This window comes from Eretmochelys imbricata, chromosome 5, assembly GCF_965152235.1.
Source record: "Eretmochelys imbricata isolate rEreImb1 chromosome 5, rEreImb1.hap1, whole genome shotgun sequence".
Lineage (NCBI taxonomy): Eukaryota > Metazoa > Chordata > Testudines > Cheloniidae > Eretmochelys > Eretmochelys imbricata.
Window position 1 is genome coordinate 132,520,985 of NC_135576.1, and position 21,686 is coordinate 132,542,670.

The following is a 21,686-nucleotide window of genomic DNA, read 5'->3' on the forward strand; positions in this document are numbered from 1 at the left end:
TTCTGGGGGTCTAATGCAAGTTTCATTTAAACTTTGGAACAAGAAATGGATTGGAACCTTTCACAAATTATAAAATGGCACTAGTTACTTTAAATGGCACTGACCCCCCTCCCCACCCCCCCCACCCCCCAGTTGGTAAGGCAACTCCCATCTTTTCATGTGCTATAATATATGTTCTGCTTACTGTATTTTTCACTCCATGCATCTGATGAAGTGGGTTTTAGCCCATGAAAGCTTATGCCCAAATACATTTTTAGTCTTCAAGGTGCCACAAGGACTCCTAGTTTTTGCTGATACAGAATAACATGGCTACCCCTCTGAAACCTTTAAGAAAAGTGCACTTTCTAAATGTATTTTTTTTAAACAAAACTTGGAAAGCACAATATTTGTATATGGAAATGATAAACTGCTACTGGACAGCAAAAATTTAAATCCTAATCCTATTTTCTGGAGAACTTGAAAAACTTGTGACTATTTAGAGTCTGATTTAATTAACATGGTCTGGCTACTTCACAACCAAAGAGCCAGATGACCCTTGGAATCAATTTAATGGGGTTTGTGTTGGCTTCTGAGACTTTTTTGTTTTGTTTACCCTTGGCTTTCTTTAATTACCATACGATGTAGTGAAACTTTGTCCCATATACCTACTTGTGGTAAATGAGGCTTTTTAAAAACAACTAACAAAATCATCCAAAGCACAGGACTTGGTGGTGATGGGGGACTTCAACTACCCAGACATCTGTTGGGAACATAATACAGCAGGGCACAGATTGTCCAAGTTCTTGGAATGTATTGGAGGTAACTTTTTATTTCAGAAGATGGAGAAAGCAACAAGGGGAGAGATTGTTCTAGATTTGATTTTGACAAATAGGGAGGAACTGGTTGAGAATTTGAAAGTGGAAGGCAGTTTAGCAGATTATGAAATGGTAGACTTCATGATTCTAAGGAATGGTAGGAGGGAAAACAGCACAATAAAGATAATGGATTTCAAGAAGGCAGACTTTTGCAAACTCGGAGTTGGTAGTTAAGATTGCATGGGAAGCAAGTTCAAGGGGAAAACAGTTTGAGAGAGTTGGCCCTTTTCAGAGAGACAGTTTGCTCTTGTGCCCTTAGCAATGTCTCACTGCGTAGAAAGACAGGAAGTCTGGCAAGAGACCACCCTGGCTTAGCCAGGAGATCTTCAATGATCTGAAACTCAAAAAGAGTCCTACAAAAAGTGGAAACAAGGTCAAATTACAAAATCAGAATAAAAACAAATAATGCAAGTATGTAGGGACAAAATTAGAAAGGCCAAGGCACAAAATGAGATTAAACAAGCTAGAGACATAAAGGATAACAAGAAATCATTGTACAATACATTAAAAGCAAGAGGAAAACCAAGGACAGAGCAGGCCCATTACTCAATGAGAAGGGAAACAGAAAATGTGGAAATGGCAGAAGTGCTAAATGACATTTTTGTTTTTTTCACCAAAAAGGTTGGTTAGCGATTGGACATCTAACATTGTGAATGCCAGTGAAAATGTGCAGGAAATGGCCTAACTTGATTATCATGCACATTGTGTAAAGAGTTGTCACTTTGGATGGGCTATCACCAGCAGGAGAGTGAATTTGTGTGGGGGGGTGGAGGGTGAGAAAACCTGGATTTGTGCTGGAAATGGCCTAACCTGAAGATTACTTTAGATAAGCTATTACCAGCAGGACAGTGGGGTGGGAGGAGGTATTGTTTCATATTCTCTGTGTATATATAAAGTCTGCTGCAGTTTCCACGGTATGCATCTGATGAAGTGAGCTGTAGCTCACGAAAGCTCATGCTCAAATAAATTGGTTAGTCTCTAAGGTGCCACAAGTACTCCTTTTCTTTTTGCGAATACAGACTAACACGGCTGTTACTCTGAAACCAGTGAAAATGAGGTATCATCAGGAGGCTAAAATAGGGAAAGAACAAGTTAAAAATTACTTAGACAAGTTAGATGTGTTCAAGTCACCAGAGCCTGATGAAATACATCCTAGAATACTCAAGGAGCTGACTGAGGAGATATTTGAGCCATTAGCGATTTATCTTTGAAAAGTTACGGAAGACAGGAGAGATTCCAGAGGACTGGAAAAGGGCAAATACAGGAAATAAGAACAACCTGAGGAATTACAGACCAGTCAGATGAACTTCTTTACCCAGAAAGATAATGGAGTAAATAATTAAGCAATCACTTTGCAGACAGCTAGAAGATAATAGAGTGATAAGTAACCGGCAGCATGGATTTGTCAAGAACAAATTATTGCAAACCAACCTAATAGTTTTCTTTTACAGGATAACAAGCTTTGTGGATGAGGGAAGTGGTATTTGTGATATCTTGACTTTAGTAAGTCTTTAGATACTGTCTCACATGACCTTCGCATAAACAAATTGGGAAATACAACCGAGGCGAAATTACTATAAAGCGGGTGCATAACTGGTTGGAAAACCATTCACAGAGAGTAGTTATCAGATGTTCACAGTCAAGCTGGAAGGGCATATCAAGTGAGGTCCCACAGGGACCAGTTCTGGGTCCGGTTCTGTTTAATATCTTCTTCAATGATTTCAATAATAGCATAGAGAGAACACTTACAAAGTTTTGTGGATGATACCAAGCTGGGAAGGGTTGCAAGTGCTTTGGCGAATAGGATTATAACTCAAAGTGACCTGGACAAACTGGAGAAGTGATATGAAGGAAATAGGATGAAATTCAATAAGGACAGTTGCAAAGAACTCCACTTAGGAAGGAGCAATCAGTTGCACACATACAAAATGGGAAATAACTGCCTACGAAGGAGTACTGCGGAAAGGGATCTGGGGGTCATAGCGGACCACAAGCTAGATATTAGTCAACGGTGAACACTGTTGCGCCCCCCCCCCCCCCCCCCCAAAAAAAAGCGAACATCATTCTGGGATGTATTAGCAGGAGTGTTGTAAATAAGACATGAGAAGTAATTCTTCCACTCTACTCCGTGCTGATTAGGCCTCAGCTGGAGTATTGTGTCCAGTTCTGGGCACCGCATTTCAGGAAAGATGTGGACAAATTGGAGGAAGTCCAGAGAAGAGCAACAAAAATTATTAAAGGTCTAGAAAACATGATATATGAGGGAAGATTGAAAACATTGGGTTTGTTTAGTCTGGAGAAGAGAAGACTGAGAGGGGACATAAGTTTTCAAGTCCATAATAGGTTGTTACAAGGATGAGGGAGATAAATTGTTCTCCTTAACCTCTGAGGATAGGACAAGAAGCAATGGACTTAAATTGAAGCAAGGGCGGTTTAGGTTGTGGTTGGACATTAGGAAAAACTTCCTAACTGTCAGGGTAGTTAAGCACTGAAATAGATTGCCTAGGGAGGTTGTGGAATCTCTATCTGTCAAGGTTCCTTCCCCACCCTGAACTCTAGGGTACAGATGTGGGGACGTGCATGAAAACCTCCTAAGCTTACTTTTACCAGCTTAGGTTAAAACTTCCCCAAGGTACAAACTATTTTAACTTTTGCCCTTGTACTTTATCGCTGCCACCACCAAATGTCTAACCGGTATATTACTGGGAAAGAGTCCGTTTGGAAATGTCTTTCCCCTGAAAATCCTCTCAACCCTTACACCATCTTTCCTGGGGAAGGCTTGATAAAAATCCTCACCAATTTGCATACGTGAACACAGACCCAAACCCTTGGATCTTAAGAACAATGAAAAAGCAATCAGATTCTTAAAAGAAGAATTTCAATAGAAGAAAAAGTAAAAAAGAATCACTTCTGTAAAATCAGGATGGTAAATACCTTACAGGGTAATCAGATTCAAAACATAGAGAATCCCTCTAGGCAAAACCTTAAGTTACAAAAAGACACAAAAACAGGAATCGACATCCCATTCAGCACAGTTTATTTTCTCAGCCATTTAAAGGAATCAGAATCTAACACATATCTAGCTAGATTACTTACTAAGTTCCAAGACTCCACTCCTGTTCTGTCCCCGGCAAAAGCATCACAGAGAGAGAGAGGCTTTGTTTCTCCCTCCCCCCAGCTTTTGAAAGTATCTTGTCTCCTCATTGGTCATTTTGGTCAGGTGTCAGCGAGGTTATCCTAGCTTCTTAACCCATTACAGGTGAAAGGGTTTTTCCTCTGTCCAGGAGAGATTTTAAAGATGTTTACCCTTCCCTTTATGACACCATCCTTGGAGATTTTTAAGAGCAGGTTAGGCAAACACCTGTCAGTGATAGTCTAGATAATACTTAGTCCTGCCATGAGTGCAGGGAACTGGACTAGACCTCTTGAGGTCTCTTCCAGTCCTATGATTCTATTTTATGCTCGTTTTGTTAAATGAAATGAGTTTTCATTGACATACTCAGGTGGAAGAGATGAAAACTACTTTCTGAATGTAGTCTTGTAACAGTTGTTACCGTATATACTTGTTCATAAGCCGAATATTTTTGATAAAGTGACACATCAAAGAGCAGGGGTCGGCTTAAACAGGTTTACACCAAAATTTGATGATTTTAAACTCTGTGGAATCATTGAATTTAATATCTAATACATTGTCATTGTGTTTACCTGGAGTGTGTGCAGGCATGGAGCCCCTCAGCTGCCTGTGGCTGCGGTTCGCTGTTCCCAGTCAATGGGAGCTGCAGGAAGTGGCAACATCCAGGCCCGCTAGCGGTTTACCCTAATGGGCCAGGAGCCAAAGTTTGCCAGCCCCTGAAATATAGGGTTGGCTTATGAAAGGGTCATACAGGTTTTTACTATTTTTACCTATCCATCTTGGGGGGTTGGCTTATAAACGAATGGGCTAATGAACGAGTATATACTGTAGTTTAATTTCCTTTAAAATATATTTTCTGAACAAAACTTCAAACTCACAAATCCCTACTTAGAATTTACTTTTAGAAACTGGTTACAAGAAAGTTAACTATTTAATTTCTTTAAGGACATAGTCTCCTTGAAATCTAGTCAATTATAAAAGACTAAACAGTATCAGGTACTAGGTCTCCCCTCAGTCCTCCTACTGGCTTTATAATTGCAGCCTGTTATAAAATTAACATTTTTATTTTAAAAAATTCGTACTCTTGCTGAATGAGATGCATAAAGGACAGATTCCTGTTTGGGTGCATCCAGGGAAAACAGTAAAATGGTATGCAAACTGGAAAGAAATAGATAAATGTATATTCTGTAATCTTGAGTGTTACATGTGACTAGAATAGGTATACCTTTTTCACACATGACTTTTTTTATGTTGACAATGCACCAAAAGATGTGAAAGAGCAAAGACAACAGTATATAAACCAAATGTACTGTTAAATCAGACTTAAGTGAAAATGGTGTTTATTGCTCATGACTCAGTACAAACATTATGAAACCTTTAGAACTATTAGTTATGTAAAAAACCTGTCATTCTTGCTCACTACTAGAACTTTACATTGACTTATTATATGATTCCTATTTGGTCTTAAAGTAAAATAAAGCAGAATTCATACCTTAATATATAAACTGGTAATGTGACACTTTGTTTTCTCTATCTGGTAATTCAGGATCAATAACATTTTAAAACATTATGTGGCATAGCAACATCTACTGGTAGCTGTTGGTAGTTGCATAAAATAGTAGTGTTTGGAGGATAGTAGAAAATAACAAGAAGTAGAGAACTGTGGATGATTCTGCCATTGTTCCACAGAATGCTATGCACGGTCTAGTTTTTCAATAAACTATTTTATTTTGTTTTTGATATTGAAAATGTAAATACTATGCTTCATAATTACAGCACGAACACGAAACACCTAAAACTGGTAAAATCCATTTAGATTTCCCCACAATTTATGGGCTTTTTAATAACTTCCATTAATAAGTTAGTTATTAAGCAGGCTGAGTAGTACAAAAATATTAAGGCAAATTAATCCCTTGGAGTAGAGAGGTGAAATTCCATTTACTGCGACACCTGCTTACAAAAGAATTAATTTTGTCCAGTGTAGATACTGTCACTCTACAGTAGTATTATATGAAGGAACCACTAGCATGGGAGAATGCTGTGAAAGTAAATGTTAGCAATTCAATATTCAGCTACAAATACTTTGCATATGTAGTTTGTAATTATTACACTGATCACTTACAAATGGCATAGTGAAACAAAATATTAAAATGTTCCCTTGGGCTGGATGGAGGAAACCATGAATTTTTATAAAATGGATTAAAAATACCTATAACACTTACAATAGGTAGTGCTTGGCTTATTCATTAACACATTCTTAAACATACGCACATACATGCAGATCAAGTGTCACTGAATTATTAATTTGATTTTAAAAAGATAACCATTTTGTGAAACTGAAGACTAATCTGAGCAGAACTCCTTGATTTTCAGTTGTTCATTGACCATTTAACATTCTTAACTTCAGTATTTTAGTTCAGTTGTGATTTTTATTTTGCATGACTGACCATAGTGGCATGCAGAGTTGCAGCCTTTTGCAGAACGCTTCAGGTTAAAAAAAGCCTTAGTACTGGATCGAACTCTTACCCCCAATATGTGACTACAATTTACCAATGGCCAGAATTAATATATTCAATATCCAGAGATTTAATTGGCTATTGTAAATAGCAGTTGCACCATACAATCTGCCAGGTTTCAGAGTAGCAGCCGTGTTAGTCTGTATCTGCAAAAAGAAAAGGAGGACTTGTGGCACCTTAGAGATGAACAAATTTATTTGAGCATAAGCTTTCTTGAGCTACAACTCACTTCATCGGATGCATGCAATGGAAAATACAGTAGGGAGATTTTATATACACAGAGAGCATGAAACAATGGGTGTTACCATACACGCTGTAATGAGAGTGATCATGTAAGGTGAGCTATTACCAGCAGGGGGGAGAGAGGGTAGGGGGAAAAAATCCAAAACCTTTTTGTAGTGATAATCAAGGTGAGCCATTTCCAGCAGTTGACAAGAACGTGTGAGGAACAGTGGGCCGGGGGGGAATAAACATGGGGAAATAGTTTTACTTTGTGTAATGACACATCCACTCCCAGTCTTTATTCAAGCCTAAGTCAATGGTGTCCAGTTTGCAAATTAGTTCCAGTTCAGCAGTCTCTCATTGGAGTCTGTTTCTGAAGTTGTTTTTGTTGAAGAATTGCCACTTTTAGGTCTGTAATCGAGTGAGCAGAGAGATTGAAGTGTTCTCCGACTGATTTTTGAATGCTATAATTCTTGACATCTGATTTGTGTCCATTTAGTCTTTTACGTAGAGACTGTTCAGTTTGGCCAATGTACATGGTAGGGGGCATTGCTGGCACATGATGGCATATATCACATTGGTGGATATGCAGGTGAACGAGCCTCTGATAGTGTGGCTGATGTTATTAGGCCCTGTGATGGTGTCCCCTGAATAGATATGTAGACACAGTTGGCAACGGGCTTTGTTGCAAGGATAGGTTCCTGGGTTAGTGTTTTTGTTGTGTGGAGTGTGGTTGCTGGTGAGTATTTGCTTCAGGTTGGGGGGCTGTCTGTATGCAAGGACTGGCCTGTCTCCCAAGATCTGTGAGGGTGATGGGTCGTCCTTCAGGATAGGTTGCAGATCCTTGATGATGATCAGACGTCAGGAATTATAACATTCAAAAACCAGTCGGAGAACTCTTCAGTCTCTCTGGTCACTCGATTACAGACCTAAAAGTTGCAATTCTTCAACTTCCCCCGTTCCTCACACGTTCTTGTCAACTCGTAGTGATAATTAAGGTGGGCCATTTCAAAAGGTTTTTTTCCCCTCTCTCTCTCTCTCTCCTGCTGGTAATAGCTCACGTTACCTGATCACTCTCGTTACAGCGTGTATGGTAATACCCATTGTTTCATGCTCTCTGTGTATATAAAATTTCCCCACTATATTTTCCACTGCATGCATCTGATGAAGTGAGCTGTAGCTCACGAAAGCTTATGCTCAAATAAATTTGTTCGTCTCTAAGGTGCCACAAGTCCTCCCTTTCTTTTTGCGCATACAATCTGCATCCACACTGTCATGCACTGATGCATGATCAATCTTTCTTATACACCATGGAACAATTAAGTTCAATAATTGCTTTCATATATAGGAGGGGGGGAAACAGATCACTAGTCAGTGCAAAAGAAAAAAGTGGATGCGGATGTGCTCTTATTTGAACGGTAATCACACAGTAGTGCAACTAGTGACATCTGTTGCACATAAGAAATAGGTTATTGTGCAGATGAAATCATACAAATTATTTTACTCAGTCCTTTCACGTCTCATTTTTAAAGGTTTAGATTATGCTAAAGTATCCTCAATCGTATGTTGCTATTCAGATATATTCAGTGATTGCATACAGTCACAGTCATAATTATTGAATCCAGAACTTCAATTCTGTTGTTTGGGAAAGGGCTTCTACTCTTGCACTGGAGGAAGGCATTCAAAACTACAGGGGGCAGATCCAGATTTTTTGAATATGTGCCTCAACAGTTTCAACTTCCCCATCACTGTTTCCTCCCTTTTATTCCTCCTCTTCTCCCTCTTGGGATTTCAAGGACATGGGTTTAATTCCTGCAAAGACCTAGATCCGCTCCTCTGCCAGCAAGTACCGAGCACAGCTTTCATGTGGCATTTTGTCTTCAGAATAGTCACAGGCAATGGTACTGGAATCCTATTTCATAAGTCTCAAGAAATAGGAAGACGTGATAGATCTTAGGCTTTGCAAGGAGGGTGCTTACTCCTTTCAGGGCCTAGCCAAAAGACTCGCTCCCCAGAAGAACTGAGTAGGGACAAAACGGAGTTCCACACACCAACTGTTTCTTGTCCTATTGTGTTGGAGCAGCTATACTGATTTCCAAGGGGCTAGGGCTGGGCTAAGGGTCTGCAGTTCACGTCCAGTACATGATTCCCCATCTTGAGCAGCAATGAAACTGTAAAGACTGATTTAAGTATACAGTCCACAACAATAGTGCACTCAGTTTAAGGCACTGGACCTATGACTGTGAATCAAACCCAGTTAAATAAAAAAAGGGTAGTATAATCTAAAAATGAAAAGGCTATGAAAGTAAAAGATATAAGATTTTTGTTACAATTTTGGTATTGTTATAAAAAGTAAATTGTTTGAACATGAGTGTCCGTGAATTGTTAAAACATGAGACTACAAAGGACCATCTTGAAGTCCAGTCCGCTTGGGGTGGAAATGGCAAGTGGGGTGAAAGAGCCCATTTTGGATAAATTGGAGCTCATGGCTGTAGAGTCCTTAAATTTGGAACACTGCATACCAGCGTTGTTCTTTTAAAGAAAACAACACCAGTTTGCTTAGCCCCATAATCTGAAAGTCCAAAAAGTTAAAAGCACTACTCACTGTAAGAAGTGAAATGTATTTGAAAATAGCTTTAAATCACAACTGGTATTGACTTTAACAAGGGATGGCAGTCTTGCTAAAGTTATATAATTTTGTGTCACTGGCAGTATGAGAGCCCTGTGTCTAAATATAAGTGAATTCCCATTCTGCTCCAATACTGTTTTAACAATCCAAAGAAGCTCAAATGTTTATACAAAGTTTACTTTTTTTAAACAATAAACCAACATTCAAGCTGGATAGCAACTTAAGAGAGGAATCTTGGTGATCTATAAGCTTAAAGAAATGTGTTCCATTCCAAGAATGGGTTCAATTTGTTTTATTGTACTTTAAGGAAGCCTTGATAAACAATTTATGATGTTTGGGACTATATATTTTGTGTAATGACCTTATTTTAGGTGCTCAAATATCAGGTGATGGGTGCAGTATAAATACCCAGAAAGAGATTTAATGAGGTAAATTCTAAAAAGGGAATATTCTAATTTTCAGTTTGGACCTAAAGCACTAAAAGATATATGGAGTATAGGGATAATATTAAAGAACTCTTAGTTATACTCCAAAATTTATTTTTAAAAGCTGTTTTAGGAGTGTAACTTTCTTGCAAAGAGATTTTTAAATAGAAATTTTCTTCTAAATTTCAGGTATCTTGTATTTTTTTGTCCACATGACATAGTCTACCGATGCTTTTCCTTTCTGCCTCTTCGACTGATGGTTGCAGGAATGAAAGAAGTGACAAGGACTTGGAAAGTAACAGCTGGAATTGCACATGCAAACAGTCACTACAAAAATGCCTGGCTTATCATGGTAGCTGTTGGCTGGGCCAGAGGTAATGTGTAAAATCTCTTGTTCTGATGAATTGTGAAGTTTTAAAGTGGTATTTAAATTGTGAACCATGTGGTCTTAGCAATAACACCATGATCTACTGTGTGGGAGTGGTAGCCTTAAATTCAGACTGTTATCCCTCGAGGAGGGAAAGTCTGTGTGTCTGTGCAGCAATTTCTCTGGTTAGATGAGGGATGGCATTGACTGGCTTTGGAGGGAACCGTGTCTAGCCCTTAGGAAGGAAGAAGCCTGTACTCATGTAAGTATCTTTAGGATTTGGTGGTTGATGACAAAAGGAATCAACAAGGCTACTATATAACTTGATCGTTATAATCATTAACTTTCCAATGGAACCGTTCTTACAGAAGTTGCGGTTCTATATAGCAGGATTGTTACTTTTCTAATTTTTTTGTATGTCCCAATACTTTAATCAGATAAAATTCCTCTAGTGTGTTCAATCTCATCTAATCGAGTTGTCTCCTAAATTAAATAAGTACAACATATTATATCTAGAAATGTATTGTGCACTTCAGAGCAGCAGTGTTTGCTTTACTTTTGTACTTTATATCCCACTACAGTAGACATCACTGGCTCAGCTCTGGCTTTACTTTTTTAGCTCTGCATTATAGTTTATTTCCACTCTGCTTGGGAGCCCACAGACACGTTAACAAAAGTAATTCTAACTTGTGTTGGGTTTCTTATAGAATTTACTGAACAGAGAGTGGCACATTCTTCTTATGCCTTATTTCCTCTACACTCTCACACACATACTTCTAGTAATCTTTGATTGTTTTCCCTATAATGGAAGTCTTCTAGATTTTATTCTGGGATGTGTGGGTGTGCGCTTGCTCTCTCCCTCATATGTGTATGCCTATATATAAATTGCCATCTATGATCCTGGAAGAAAGTGGATTCTCATAAGAATGGCCATAATGGGTCAGACCAGTCGTCCTTCTAGCTCAGTGTCCTGTCTTCTGACGTTGGCCACTGTCAGATGCTTCAGAGGCAATGAACAGACCAGGGCAATTAGTGACTGCTCCATCCCCTATTTTCCACTCCCAGTGTCTGGCAGTTAGAGGCTTAAAACACGCAGAGCCTGGGGTTTCATCCCTGACCATTTTGGCTAATATCCATAGATGGACCTATCCTCAGTGAACTTACCTAATTCTTTTTTGAACCCAGTTACAGTTTTGGCCTTCACAATATCCCCTGGCAGCAAGTTCCATAGCTTGACTCTGCATTGTGTGATGTAGAACTTCCTTTTGTTTGTTTTAAACCTGCTGCCTATTAATTTCATTGGGTGACCCCGGGTTCTTGTTCTATGTGAAGGGGTAAATAACACTTCCTTATTCACTTTCTCTGCACCAGTCACGGTTTTATAGACCTCTATCATATCCATCCTTAATCATCTCTTTTCCATGCTGAAAAGTCCCAGTCTTATTAATCTCTCCTCATATGGAAGTTGTTCCATACCCTTAATAATTTTGGTTGCCATTCTCTGTACCTATTCCAATTCTAATATATCTTTTTTGAGATGGGGTGACTAGAACTGCACACAGTATTCAAGGTGTAGCATATCATGGATTTATATAGTGTTACGCTTTTTGTCATCTTCTCTATCCCTTTCCTAATGGTTCCTAACATTCTGTTAGCTTTTTTGAGTATCGCTGCACATTGAGCGGATGTTTTCAAAGAACTATCTACGAAGACTCCAGGATCTCTTTCTTGAGTGGTAACAGCTAATTTAGACCCTATCATTTTCTATGCATAGTTGGGATTATGTTTTCCAATGTGCATTACTTCGCATTTATCAACACTGAATTTCATCTGCCATTTTGTTGCCCAGTCACCCAGTTTTGTAAGAACCTTTTGTAACTATTTGTAGTCTGCTTTGGACTTAATTATCAGAGTAATTTTGTATCAACTGCAAATTTTACCACCTCCCTGTTTACCCCCTTTTCCAGATCATTTGTGAATACGTTGAACAGCACTGAGCCCAATACAGACTCCTGGGGGATCCCACTATTTACTTCTCTCCATTCTGAAAACTAACCATTTATTTCTTCCCTTTGTTTCCTGTCTTTAACCAGTTACCGATCCATGACAGGACCTTCCCTCTTATCCCATGACTGCTTACTTTGCTTAAAAGCCTTTGGAGGGGCCTTGTCAAAGACTTTCTGAAAGTCCAAAACCCACAGGATCCCCCTTGTCCACATGTTTGTTTGACCCTTTCAAAAATTCTAGTTGAGTAGTGAGGCATGATTTCCCTTTACAAAAGCCATGTTGGCTCTTCCCTAACAAATTATGTTCATCTATGTGTCTGGTAATTCTGTTCTTTACTATGGTTTCAACCAGTTTGCCTGGTACTGAAGTTAGGCCTGTAATTGCGAGGATTGTCTCTGGAGCACTGTTCCCTCTAAGCTGTGCACACGTGCGTGCGAACACAGATCCTAAACCCCATGCACATGGTGAAACACCATGCCCACAAAATTGCACAGAAGAAATTTTTTGCACGCACGGCCTGTCAAAAATTAGAGGGAACATTGCTCTGGACCCTTTTTAAAAAATTGACGTCACATTAGCTATTCTCCAGTCATCTGATACAGAAGCTGATTTAAGTGATAGATTACATACCACGGTTTAGGTTTCAGAGTAGCAGTCATGTTAGTCTGTATCCACAAAAAGAAAAGGAGTACTTGTGGCACCTTAGAGACTAACAAATTTGAGCATAAGCTTTCAAGATCTTATGCTCAAATTTGTTAGTCTCTAAGGTGCCAGAAGTCCTGCTTTTCTTTATACCACAGTTAGTAGCTCTGCAATTTCATATTTGAGTTCCTTCAGAACTAATCAGTAAATACCATCTGGTCCTGGTGACTTATTACTGTTTAATTTTTCAGTTTGGTCCAAAACCAATTCTATAGATACCTCAATCTGGGACAGTTCCTCAGATTGGTCACCTACAAAGAAGAGCTCAGGAGTGGGACTCTCCCACACATCCTCTGCAGTGAAGACCAATGCAAAGAATTCATGTAGCTTTTCTATAATGGCCTTGTCTTCCTTTAGCACCTCGATCGTCCAGTGGCTTCACTGATTGTTTGGCTGACTTGCTTCTGATCGTACTTAAAAAAACTAACAACAAAAAATATTTTATCTTTTGCTAGTAGCTCTTCAAAATCTTTTTTGGTCTGCCCAATTATATTTCCACACTTGATTTGCCAGAGTTTATGCTCATTTCTATTTTCCTCAGTAGGATTTGACTTCAAATTTTTAAAGGATGCCTTTTTGCCTCTAATCTCTTTTAATCTGTTTAGCCATAGTAGCACTTTTTTGGTCACCTTACTATTTTTTTTTAATTAGGGGTATACATTTAATTTGAGCCTCTATTATAGTGTCTTGAACAAGTTTCCATGCAGCTTGCAGGCATTTTTTACTCTTGCGAATGTACCTTTTAATTTCTGTGTAACTAGCTTCCTCATTTTTGTGTAGTTCCTCTTTCACTTGAAGTTAAATGCTACTGTAGTGGGCTTCTTTGATATTTTTCCCTCCCACAGGATGTTAAATTTGAATATATTATGGTTGCTATTACCGAATGGTTCAGCTATATTCACCTCTTGGATCAGATTGTGTGCTTCACTTAGGACTAAATAAAGAATTGTCTCTCCCCTTGTGGGTTTCAGGACTAGCTGCTCCAAGAAGCAATCATTAATGGTGTCTACAAACTTGATCTCAGCATTCCATCTTGAGGTGACATGTATTCAGTCAGTATGGATATAGTTGAGATCTCCCATTATTACTGAGTTTTGTATTCTTGTAGCCTCTGTAATCGCTCTGAGCATTTCACAGTCACTATCGCTTTCCTGAGCAGATAGTCAGTAATATATTCCTACTGTTATTATTCAAGCATGAAATTTGTATCCATAGAGATTCTATGGTACTCTTTGCTTTAAGATTTTTAGTATATTTGATTCTATGCTTGCTTTCACATACAGTGCCACTCCCCCACCTGCATAGCCTACATTTTCATTCCTATATATTTTGCACCCTGGTATTACTGTGTCCCATTGATTATCCTCATTTCACCAAGTTTCTGTGATGCCTATTATATCAATATCCTCATTTAATACCAGGTACTCAAGGTCACCCATCTTAGCATTTGCATAAGAGTACTTATAAAATTTGTCATTTTTTAATTGTCTGCCATTATGTGATGTAATTGAATGGGACTGTCTCTCAATTGACTGCTTCTTTTCAATTCCTACCTGTGCTTTGTCAACTTCTGTCCTCTACTCTTTACTGGGATAGAGAATCCCTGTGACTAGAGCCTCCCTACAGGATGGTTCCATCTGAGCTGCATGCTCCTCCATACCTGTCAGCTGTCCCCAGTCCTTAGTTCAAAACCTCCTCAACAACATTTTTAATTTTACAAGCCAGCAGTCTGGTTCTGTTTTAGTTTGGGTGGAGTCCACCCTTCCTGAATAGGCTTCTCCTTTCCAAAAAGGTTCTCCAGTTTTTATAAACCTCAAACCCTCCTCCCTGCACCCTCTCCCACACTGAATCTTTGTTTCCTGTTAGACAAGAATACAGTGTCTAAATTGTCAAGTGACAAATGACTTTGGTGTCTAAGCTTTGTGTACTCAACTTCAGGCACCTTACCGGGGCCTGATTTTCAGATGGCGGCTGCTTGGCAATTAGGTCTCTTTAAGGTGTCAGGGTCACCCATGTCACTAATCACTACTGAAAGTTTTAGACTATGTTCAAATCTGTACTTTAGGGGTCAGATCCTGCCCCCATTAAATAAAGGGAGTTTGCAGAGCCATAGGAGGAGCACGCTGAACTGTGAGGGCTTGTCTACACTCAAGGTGGATTTGATTTAAATCACTAGTCAGGAAGACTCGATTTAATCATGGATTTCTACATAAAAGTGCACTCTTATTAGTTGTTATAACCTTAATATATAGTCTTCACAACTCAGAGATGGGTGTAGGTTTCATTTTTAGAAGCTACACACGATACATTTTTAAAGTGATTTATTTTGAAAACTTCAGATTAGTTTTACAGCTATATCAGAAAATGAAGGATTGTTTGGTTATTTCATTTACCAAAGGTAATTGAAGCAGATTTTTATGAAGTCATTGGGAGGTGAACGATCTCCAGTTCAACAGGTTAATCGTTAATATTTGGAGGATTTTCTTGCCATGCTGTATTGGGAGGAGAACATCACCAGACAGATATTTAAATTGTTTTATTTAACTAAAACAACAATGTTATGTATTCTGGATGTTTTTCTTCAACAGAAAGAAAATTATATATTTTATAATATAAAGTTTTATAAAATCAGGTTTGTTTTTGTTAAAATTGTTTTTAACTAAAATAGTTAAATGAAACTTTTTTAAAAAAAAAACAAAACAAAGCAAAAAATCAACTGTCTGCCAGGTCAGCATGAGAAACTTAAAATATTGGCTTCTGCAGCTAACTCTGTCGTCTTCACCTCCATTTTCCTGTTTTTTCATAATCTGGAAAAGAAAAACAAGCTTTCCTGCTTTTTCAGGTCCAAAACCATTTCTCAATTTGGAATGAATTAGTTCAAAGGAAGAAAATATTCTTTCTACACTGGCAGAAGAAGCTACTGCTGTTAAAAGTGAGATTATCACGTCAACAGTCTCTGAATCCAAGTGCTTAAGTGACTTCCACCAGTTCACTGGTGTGACTTTCTTTAAAACATCGTCAGCAAACATATATTTCTTGAATGGTTCACCCTTAGCTCTGAAGTTTATTACAGTTGGCATTATGGAGGGATGATTGCTGGATGTCCATGTCCTAGCCAACTCCTCTTCTTCAGCAGTTAAGGTTTGACCTTGGTACCAAGTATTGAGAATTTTTGCAAGAAAATAAGCTGGAGATAGCGCTTGTCCCATTTGTTCTTTTAAATGCTTGTAATTTAACTCTGTCTTTGCATATTTCTCTTTTTAAGATGTCACTCAGTTCCTTCCAAGTTTCAGCAGCATCAGCAATAAAACAGCTATTTCCCTGCATTTTGTTCGAGGCTACAGAAATAGGCTTCATGGTACTCAGCATGTGTTCAACATTTCTCTTAAGCCTGCTGTTGAGATCTTTGGCTGTGACAGGGCCATCTATTTTTTTCACAGTTTTGTTCACACACTGTCATCAGATTAGGTCAGTTCTTGATACAGTGCTCAAAACAGTCCACTACTGAGTTCCATCACACGTCTTGTGGGAGAGTGAGCTTGGTTCCTCCCACTTTTTTCAGAGCACTTGCTGCAAAGTGGTTGTTACGGAAGTATTTTGCAATTTCAACACTAGCCTTTATTACTGTAACACTGAAGTCTTTGGCTGGGAGGTGCATCAAATGAGCACTGCGACCGTATGTTAGCTTGGGACTCTTTTCACTCTTCTTTAAATAATTTCTTCTCATCTTGGATACATTTGCAGCATTGTCCGTGACCAAGCTGCGTTGTAGACATTTGAATTTTTTTTTGTTTGTTATAGCTTTTATTGTTGCTTCCTGTAAGTATTCTGCTGTGTGTGCATTTCCTGTTGTATCAATTGTTTCTGGAAGAAAGACCTTCCCTTTGTCTGTTGTCACACAAGCACATACAACAGGATCATTGTGGACATTGCTCCACCCATCAAGACTCAGGTTAACTCTAGACCTTTTGCACACTGCTCAATTTCTCTTTCATGCACTTTATCCAGAAATGTGCCTGCAACATCCGCTCTGTTGGGTGCACTGTATCCTGGTCTTAATGCCTGAACCATGTTAATGAAGTGTGGGTTTTCAATCATACGGAAAGGAGAGTTTGTTGCATAAACCGGGCAATTTCTTCATCTTTTTGTAATCTGCTGGTTCTTATCACAAACTTATCTATGGTTTTCTCTGGATGATGGTTTTTTTTTTCTTTTTGCTACAGGTGATATACTGTGGCTCAGTGACATACATGATGTGACTGAAACACTGTCATTGGCAGATAACTCTGAAACTATAGAAAATGATGGTGATCTTGAAGGTGGATAGTCTTCAGAATCCTGTACATTGAGGATGGATTCTCCTAAACAAAATAAGTCAATGCAGTTGTTTAATTATTATTACCATACTGCTCATTGAATAATCCTCATTGCATTCACTGACACTCAGCACTACTTTAAAGGTGAAATTGTAAAATGAAGATCTGCCTATTTCAGCTATTTATTTTTTTTATCACAAATGCATCTAAAATGCTAGTACCATAGAGTAACAACTATATTTGTTGCTCAAACATGAGAATTCAAGAATAGTCCAGAAGGAAGACAGGCAGTCCTTAAGAAAGAAGTATGAAATAAAGAAGTTTAGCAACCTGAAGATCCTGCATGTTCAGATCCTTTCATCATCTTCAGTGCAACTTCCTCCTGAGAAGGAACACTTCTCATGATGTTGTTTCATTCAGGCCTTGCACGTCTTCGTTGCACTGTTTGCATTTTGCACGCATGCCTGTCTTACCCACAGGTAGAGGAACTTCATTAATATATTCCCAAACTGGGTCTCTTTTACGGCCTGCTGCCATTGTAGGTTTTCCCTTCTAGTGAGAGAATGGTATGGTAGATCAATGAAGGCTACACTCAGAAAGACCTCAAGACTTCTGGAATATGCTGCTCAAACAGTTTCACTTTTGTTTCTACTGTCTATCCCTCCCTTCTCACATTTATCTCCAGACTTCTTGTCCAGATCTATTCTGCCCCTAACAATCTTCTATTCATTGAACTTTTTAAAACTTTGCACTTTTACAGAGAGATAAGGGATTGACTCTGTGTACACAAATTTGCAGAGGGACAATAGGGCTGTGGTCTGTTATTTCTCACCTTTATTTATTTATTTTATTTTATTTAAAAACGTTTTTGCTGTTAACAAGCATGTTATCTCTGGCGACACAAATCCACAGTTTGAGAACCGCAAAACTAAGCATCTCTGATGGTATCTTCTAGATTGAGCACTGAGACCCATTGGGTAGATAGAAAGATTAACCTAAATAAGCTATACAGAAGCCCCTGGACCCAATAAGATTGGGTCCCTAATCCATGAACTATTGGAACTCATTTACAAAACTTTTTTTAAACATTATGTGAATATATTGTCTCATACTATTTGAGCATAAGCTTTCGTGAGCTACAGCTCACTTCATCCACAGTATGCATCCGATGAAGTGAGCTGTAGCTCACGAAAGCTTATGCTCAGATAAATTGGTTAGTCTCTAAGGTGCCACAAGTCCTCCTTTTCTTTTTGCGAATACAGACTAACACGGCTGTTACTCTGAAACCTGTCTCATACTATAGAATTAGAATTTATAATCCCTATTCCATGATGAGATATCTTTGAGCTATAATGTATCTTAATTAAAACTATCTTTAGTTTGCTTTTTTCCTCAAAAAGCATTTTATCAAAAAAATCAGATTATTTTATTTTATTTTTTTAAGTCATTGATTTTTATCCACCCTGTCTACACTACACAGCTTTTAGTGACATGGCTGTATTGCTACAGCCGTGCCACTAAACGTCGGGCAGTGTAGCTGCTGTTTGTCGGCTCTCCTGCCGACAGCACACTGTTCACACTGGTACTTGTCGCGGCAAACCTTTTGTTTTTCGGGGGAGGGGCGGGTGTTTAATGGCTCTGAAAGGCAAAGTTTTGTCGTTCAATTGCCGTTGTAGACATGGCCTTAGTCACTAAGAGACTATACCATTGAGACCTGTTATAATTTATTGGATTTTCAGGAGCTGGTGGTGGCTTAATCTCTAACTTTGAGCAGTTGGTGAGAGGTGTTTGGAAACCTGAAAGCAATGAACTTCTGAAGATGTCCTAGTAAGTTTGTGTAAACCATAGTAGAACTGGAATAATTGTAATAACTTTGTTCTCTTCGGCTCCCGCATTCAAATACCTACATGAGTAATTTTTGTGGTGCAGCGTTTATAAACAGGTGCTAGTAGACTGCTTATAAATTCAAAGTAAGTGGGTCCAAATCTTTACTATATGATGGCTGGCTTGACTTATGTGTAACGAGGAGTTAGTCTAAATGATTTCCTCATGAATAATTGTCTCCACTACAAAATTACCACAGAATTGGAACTAATTGGTAAACGTGTTGGCAACTTATGCAAAGAGGACAATCATTTGAATGGGCAAGAAAAATTAACCACCTCTCCCAGAGCTCTGGTTCATCCAAGGCAGAAATGAAGTACATTGTGGCAGGGTAATGTGAGTGGAAACTTACATTCCTGCATGTGCTGGTACGCAGTCTGAAGGTAGTTAGATGACTTTAGGACTGTCATTCTAGTGGATATATTCTACCAACACTAAATACTTTAAAAAAGAAAAAACAGTTGCACTCTTCTGAACACACATGCAAGCCATCTGTTAAATATATAGCATTAAAAAACATCAACACATGTCTCTGGTGCATTGCAAGATAGAAGATGCTACTTGAGTTTCAGGTTTCAATTCTTTGTCTCGCAGAAGCTAAATTGGGAGTATTACATAGCACTCAGTTTAGCTTCTGCAAGAGAGAGAATTTGAATTGGCTGGCAGGCCACAAACTACTGCTGTAAAGGGAGATAAGCTCATAGGGGATTTAAAATGCCCACTTTGCCCTCCCATGTGACTTCCCAGCTGGTTTCTGTGGAAATGATTATTTCAAAACCAGCGTTATGACTCTTGATGTGATAAACATTTAGGGATGCTGGTTTCATGTAACTGTCCTGGGTAGTAAAGAATGACAGAAGAGAAATACAAAAATTATGAGCAGCACTATTTCCAAAAGGAAGGATTGTGAGGCTTATGGTGTCAGCTGCACCTAAATACTTCAAACTCAGTGAAACAAGTAAATTCTGCTAGTTTAAAACACTGCAGTCACTTTCTTTAAAAAAGTGCTAGCTGAAGGAAGAATGAGTTTTAAATGTTAATTGTGGTATTGCATCTAGTCTCATGAAGGGTAAAAGCTGAGATTGCAAGATGCCAGAACAGAGAGGTGTTGGACACAGATCACTGTCCTCACATCCTGAAATTATTTTGGTTAAAAATTCCCTTGACAATTTTTTTCAAATGTTCTTCTTTGGTTGTAAAGCTAAATGCATGAATCTAATTAAAGGTGTGATAAGAAATGAAACTTGACGAATCCCAAATCGTAAGAATATACAAGTAGAGTTATACTACTGGCTTCCTGATCAGCCTCCTATAAAGTGCTCAAATGTCACAGCGGTCTAAGATTTAGACAAGCAGTTTCTTGACACCTTGAATGATTAGTTCTTAGAACAGCTTGTTCTAGAGCACAATGAGGAGAGCTTATTCTTAACGCAGTCCCAAGTAACACACAGGAGTTGACTGAAGTAATAATTTAAGTTGAATCACTAAGTAATAGCAAAAAGAAAAGGAGGACTTGTGGCACCTTGGAGACTAACAAATTTATTTGAGCATAAGCTTTCGTGAGCTACAGCTCACTTCATCGGATGTGAGCTGTAGCTCACGAAAGCTTATGCTCAAATAAATTTGTTAGTCTCCAAGGTGCCACAAGTACTCCTTTGCTTTTTGCGAATATAGACTAACACGGCTGCTACTCTGAAACCTGTCACTAAGTAATAGTAACTACAGTAAAATTAAGCTGAAATTCCTCAGGGGGAAGAAAATATCACAAAATGATTAGAGGTGTGGCAAAAACTTCCATAAGAAAACTGAGTGAAAATATTGGCACAGTTTAATTTAGAGGTGACTAATAAAGGGATATATCAGATGCATAAATTAAATAATAGTATGGAGAAGACAAATTGGGTGGTGGTCTTTAAATTCAGGAACAAAGATCTAAGAAATTAAAAGCTTGCAAACTAAAAACTGATAGACGTATACAAAGCATGTAATTAGCCTGTGAACATATTGCCGTATTGTTACCACAAGCTTTTTATCATTTACTTTCAGCCAAGCAAATATTGTAGTTATATTTTTGTATGCGGAGGTATTCTATCAGCATAGGAGGGGGAGGAGAGAAAATCCACACGCTTGTCTTTATTTTGTTTGGTTTCCAGCCCTGTAAAAGTGACTCTGGTAGGTGCAGTACTCTTCACATTGCAACATGCCCAGAACCTACCAATAGCAAGACACAACCTTATGTTCTTTTACACCACCTTTCTAGTGGTCACAAAGGTAAGAATTTGGAAATGTATAATTATTTAAACATATGCAATACAGCAATATTTTTCACTGTACTTTCTAAAGTAAGATGTATGTTGTTGAATATTTCTCTCTTTATACCTGCCACCAGAATTCTAATTTCAGTTTTCTTCTTCTGGAGAGATCTGGTCAAACTCAATTGGTGAAAATGGCATAGCTCAATTGAAGTCAGCGGAGCTACCCCAATACCAGTGGAGGCTCTGACCCCCATGAGCCTTAAGTAACTCTTCCATATCTGAAGCAGACCGACAGGAAGCTCTTTGCATTGTGACCTTTGCTAGTTGTATTAAAAGAATATTTCAGGAATTTGGCACAGGGAGTTGATATTTCAAG

General features: G+C 38.5%; 1 protein-coding gene across 1 annotated transcript in view; it reads left to right on the forward strand.

The window, feature by feature from the left end:
• Positions 1–21,686, forward strand: part of TMEM38B (transmembrane protein 38B) — a 55,382-nt gene that overhangs the window by 26,858 nt on the left and 6,838 nt on the right. The window contains exons 3-5 of the mRNA XM_077817937.1: positions 9,969–10,153; positions 18,911–18,998; positions 21,209–21,326. Of these exons, the coding sequence (XP_077674063.1) occupies positions 9,969–10,153; positions 18,911–18,998; positions 21,209–21,326 (391 nt within the window). The remainder of the gene's footprint in view (positions 1–9,968; positions 10,154–18,910; positions 18,999–21,208; positions 21,327–21,686) is intronic.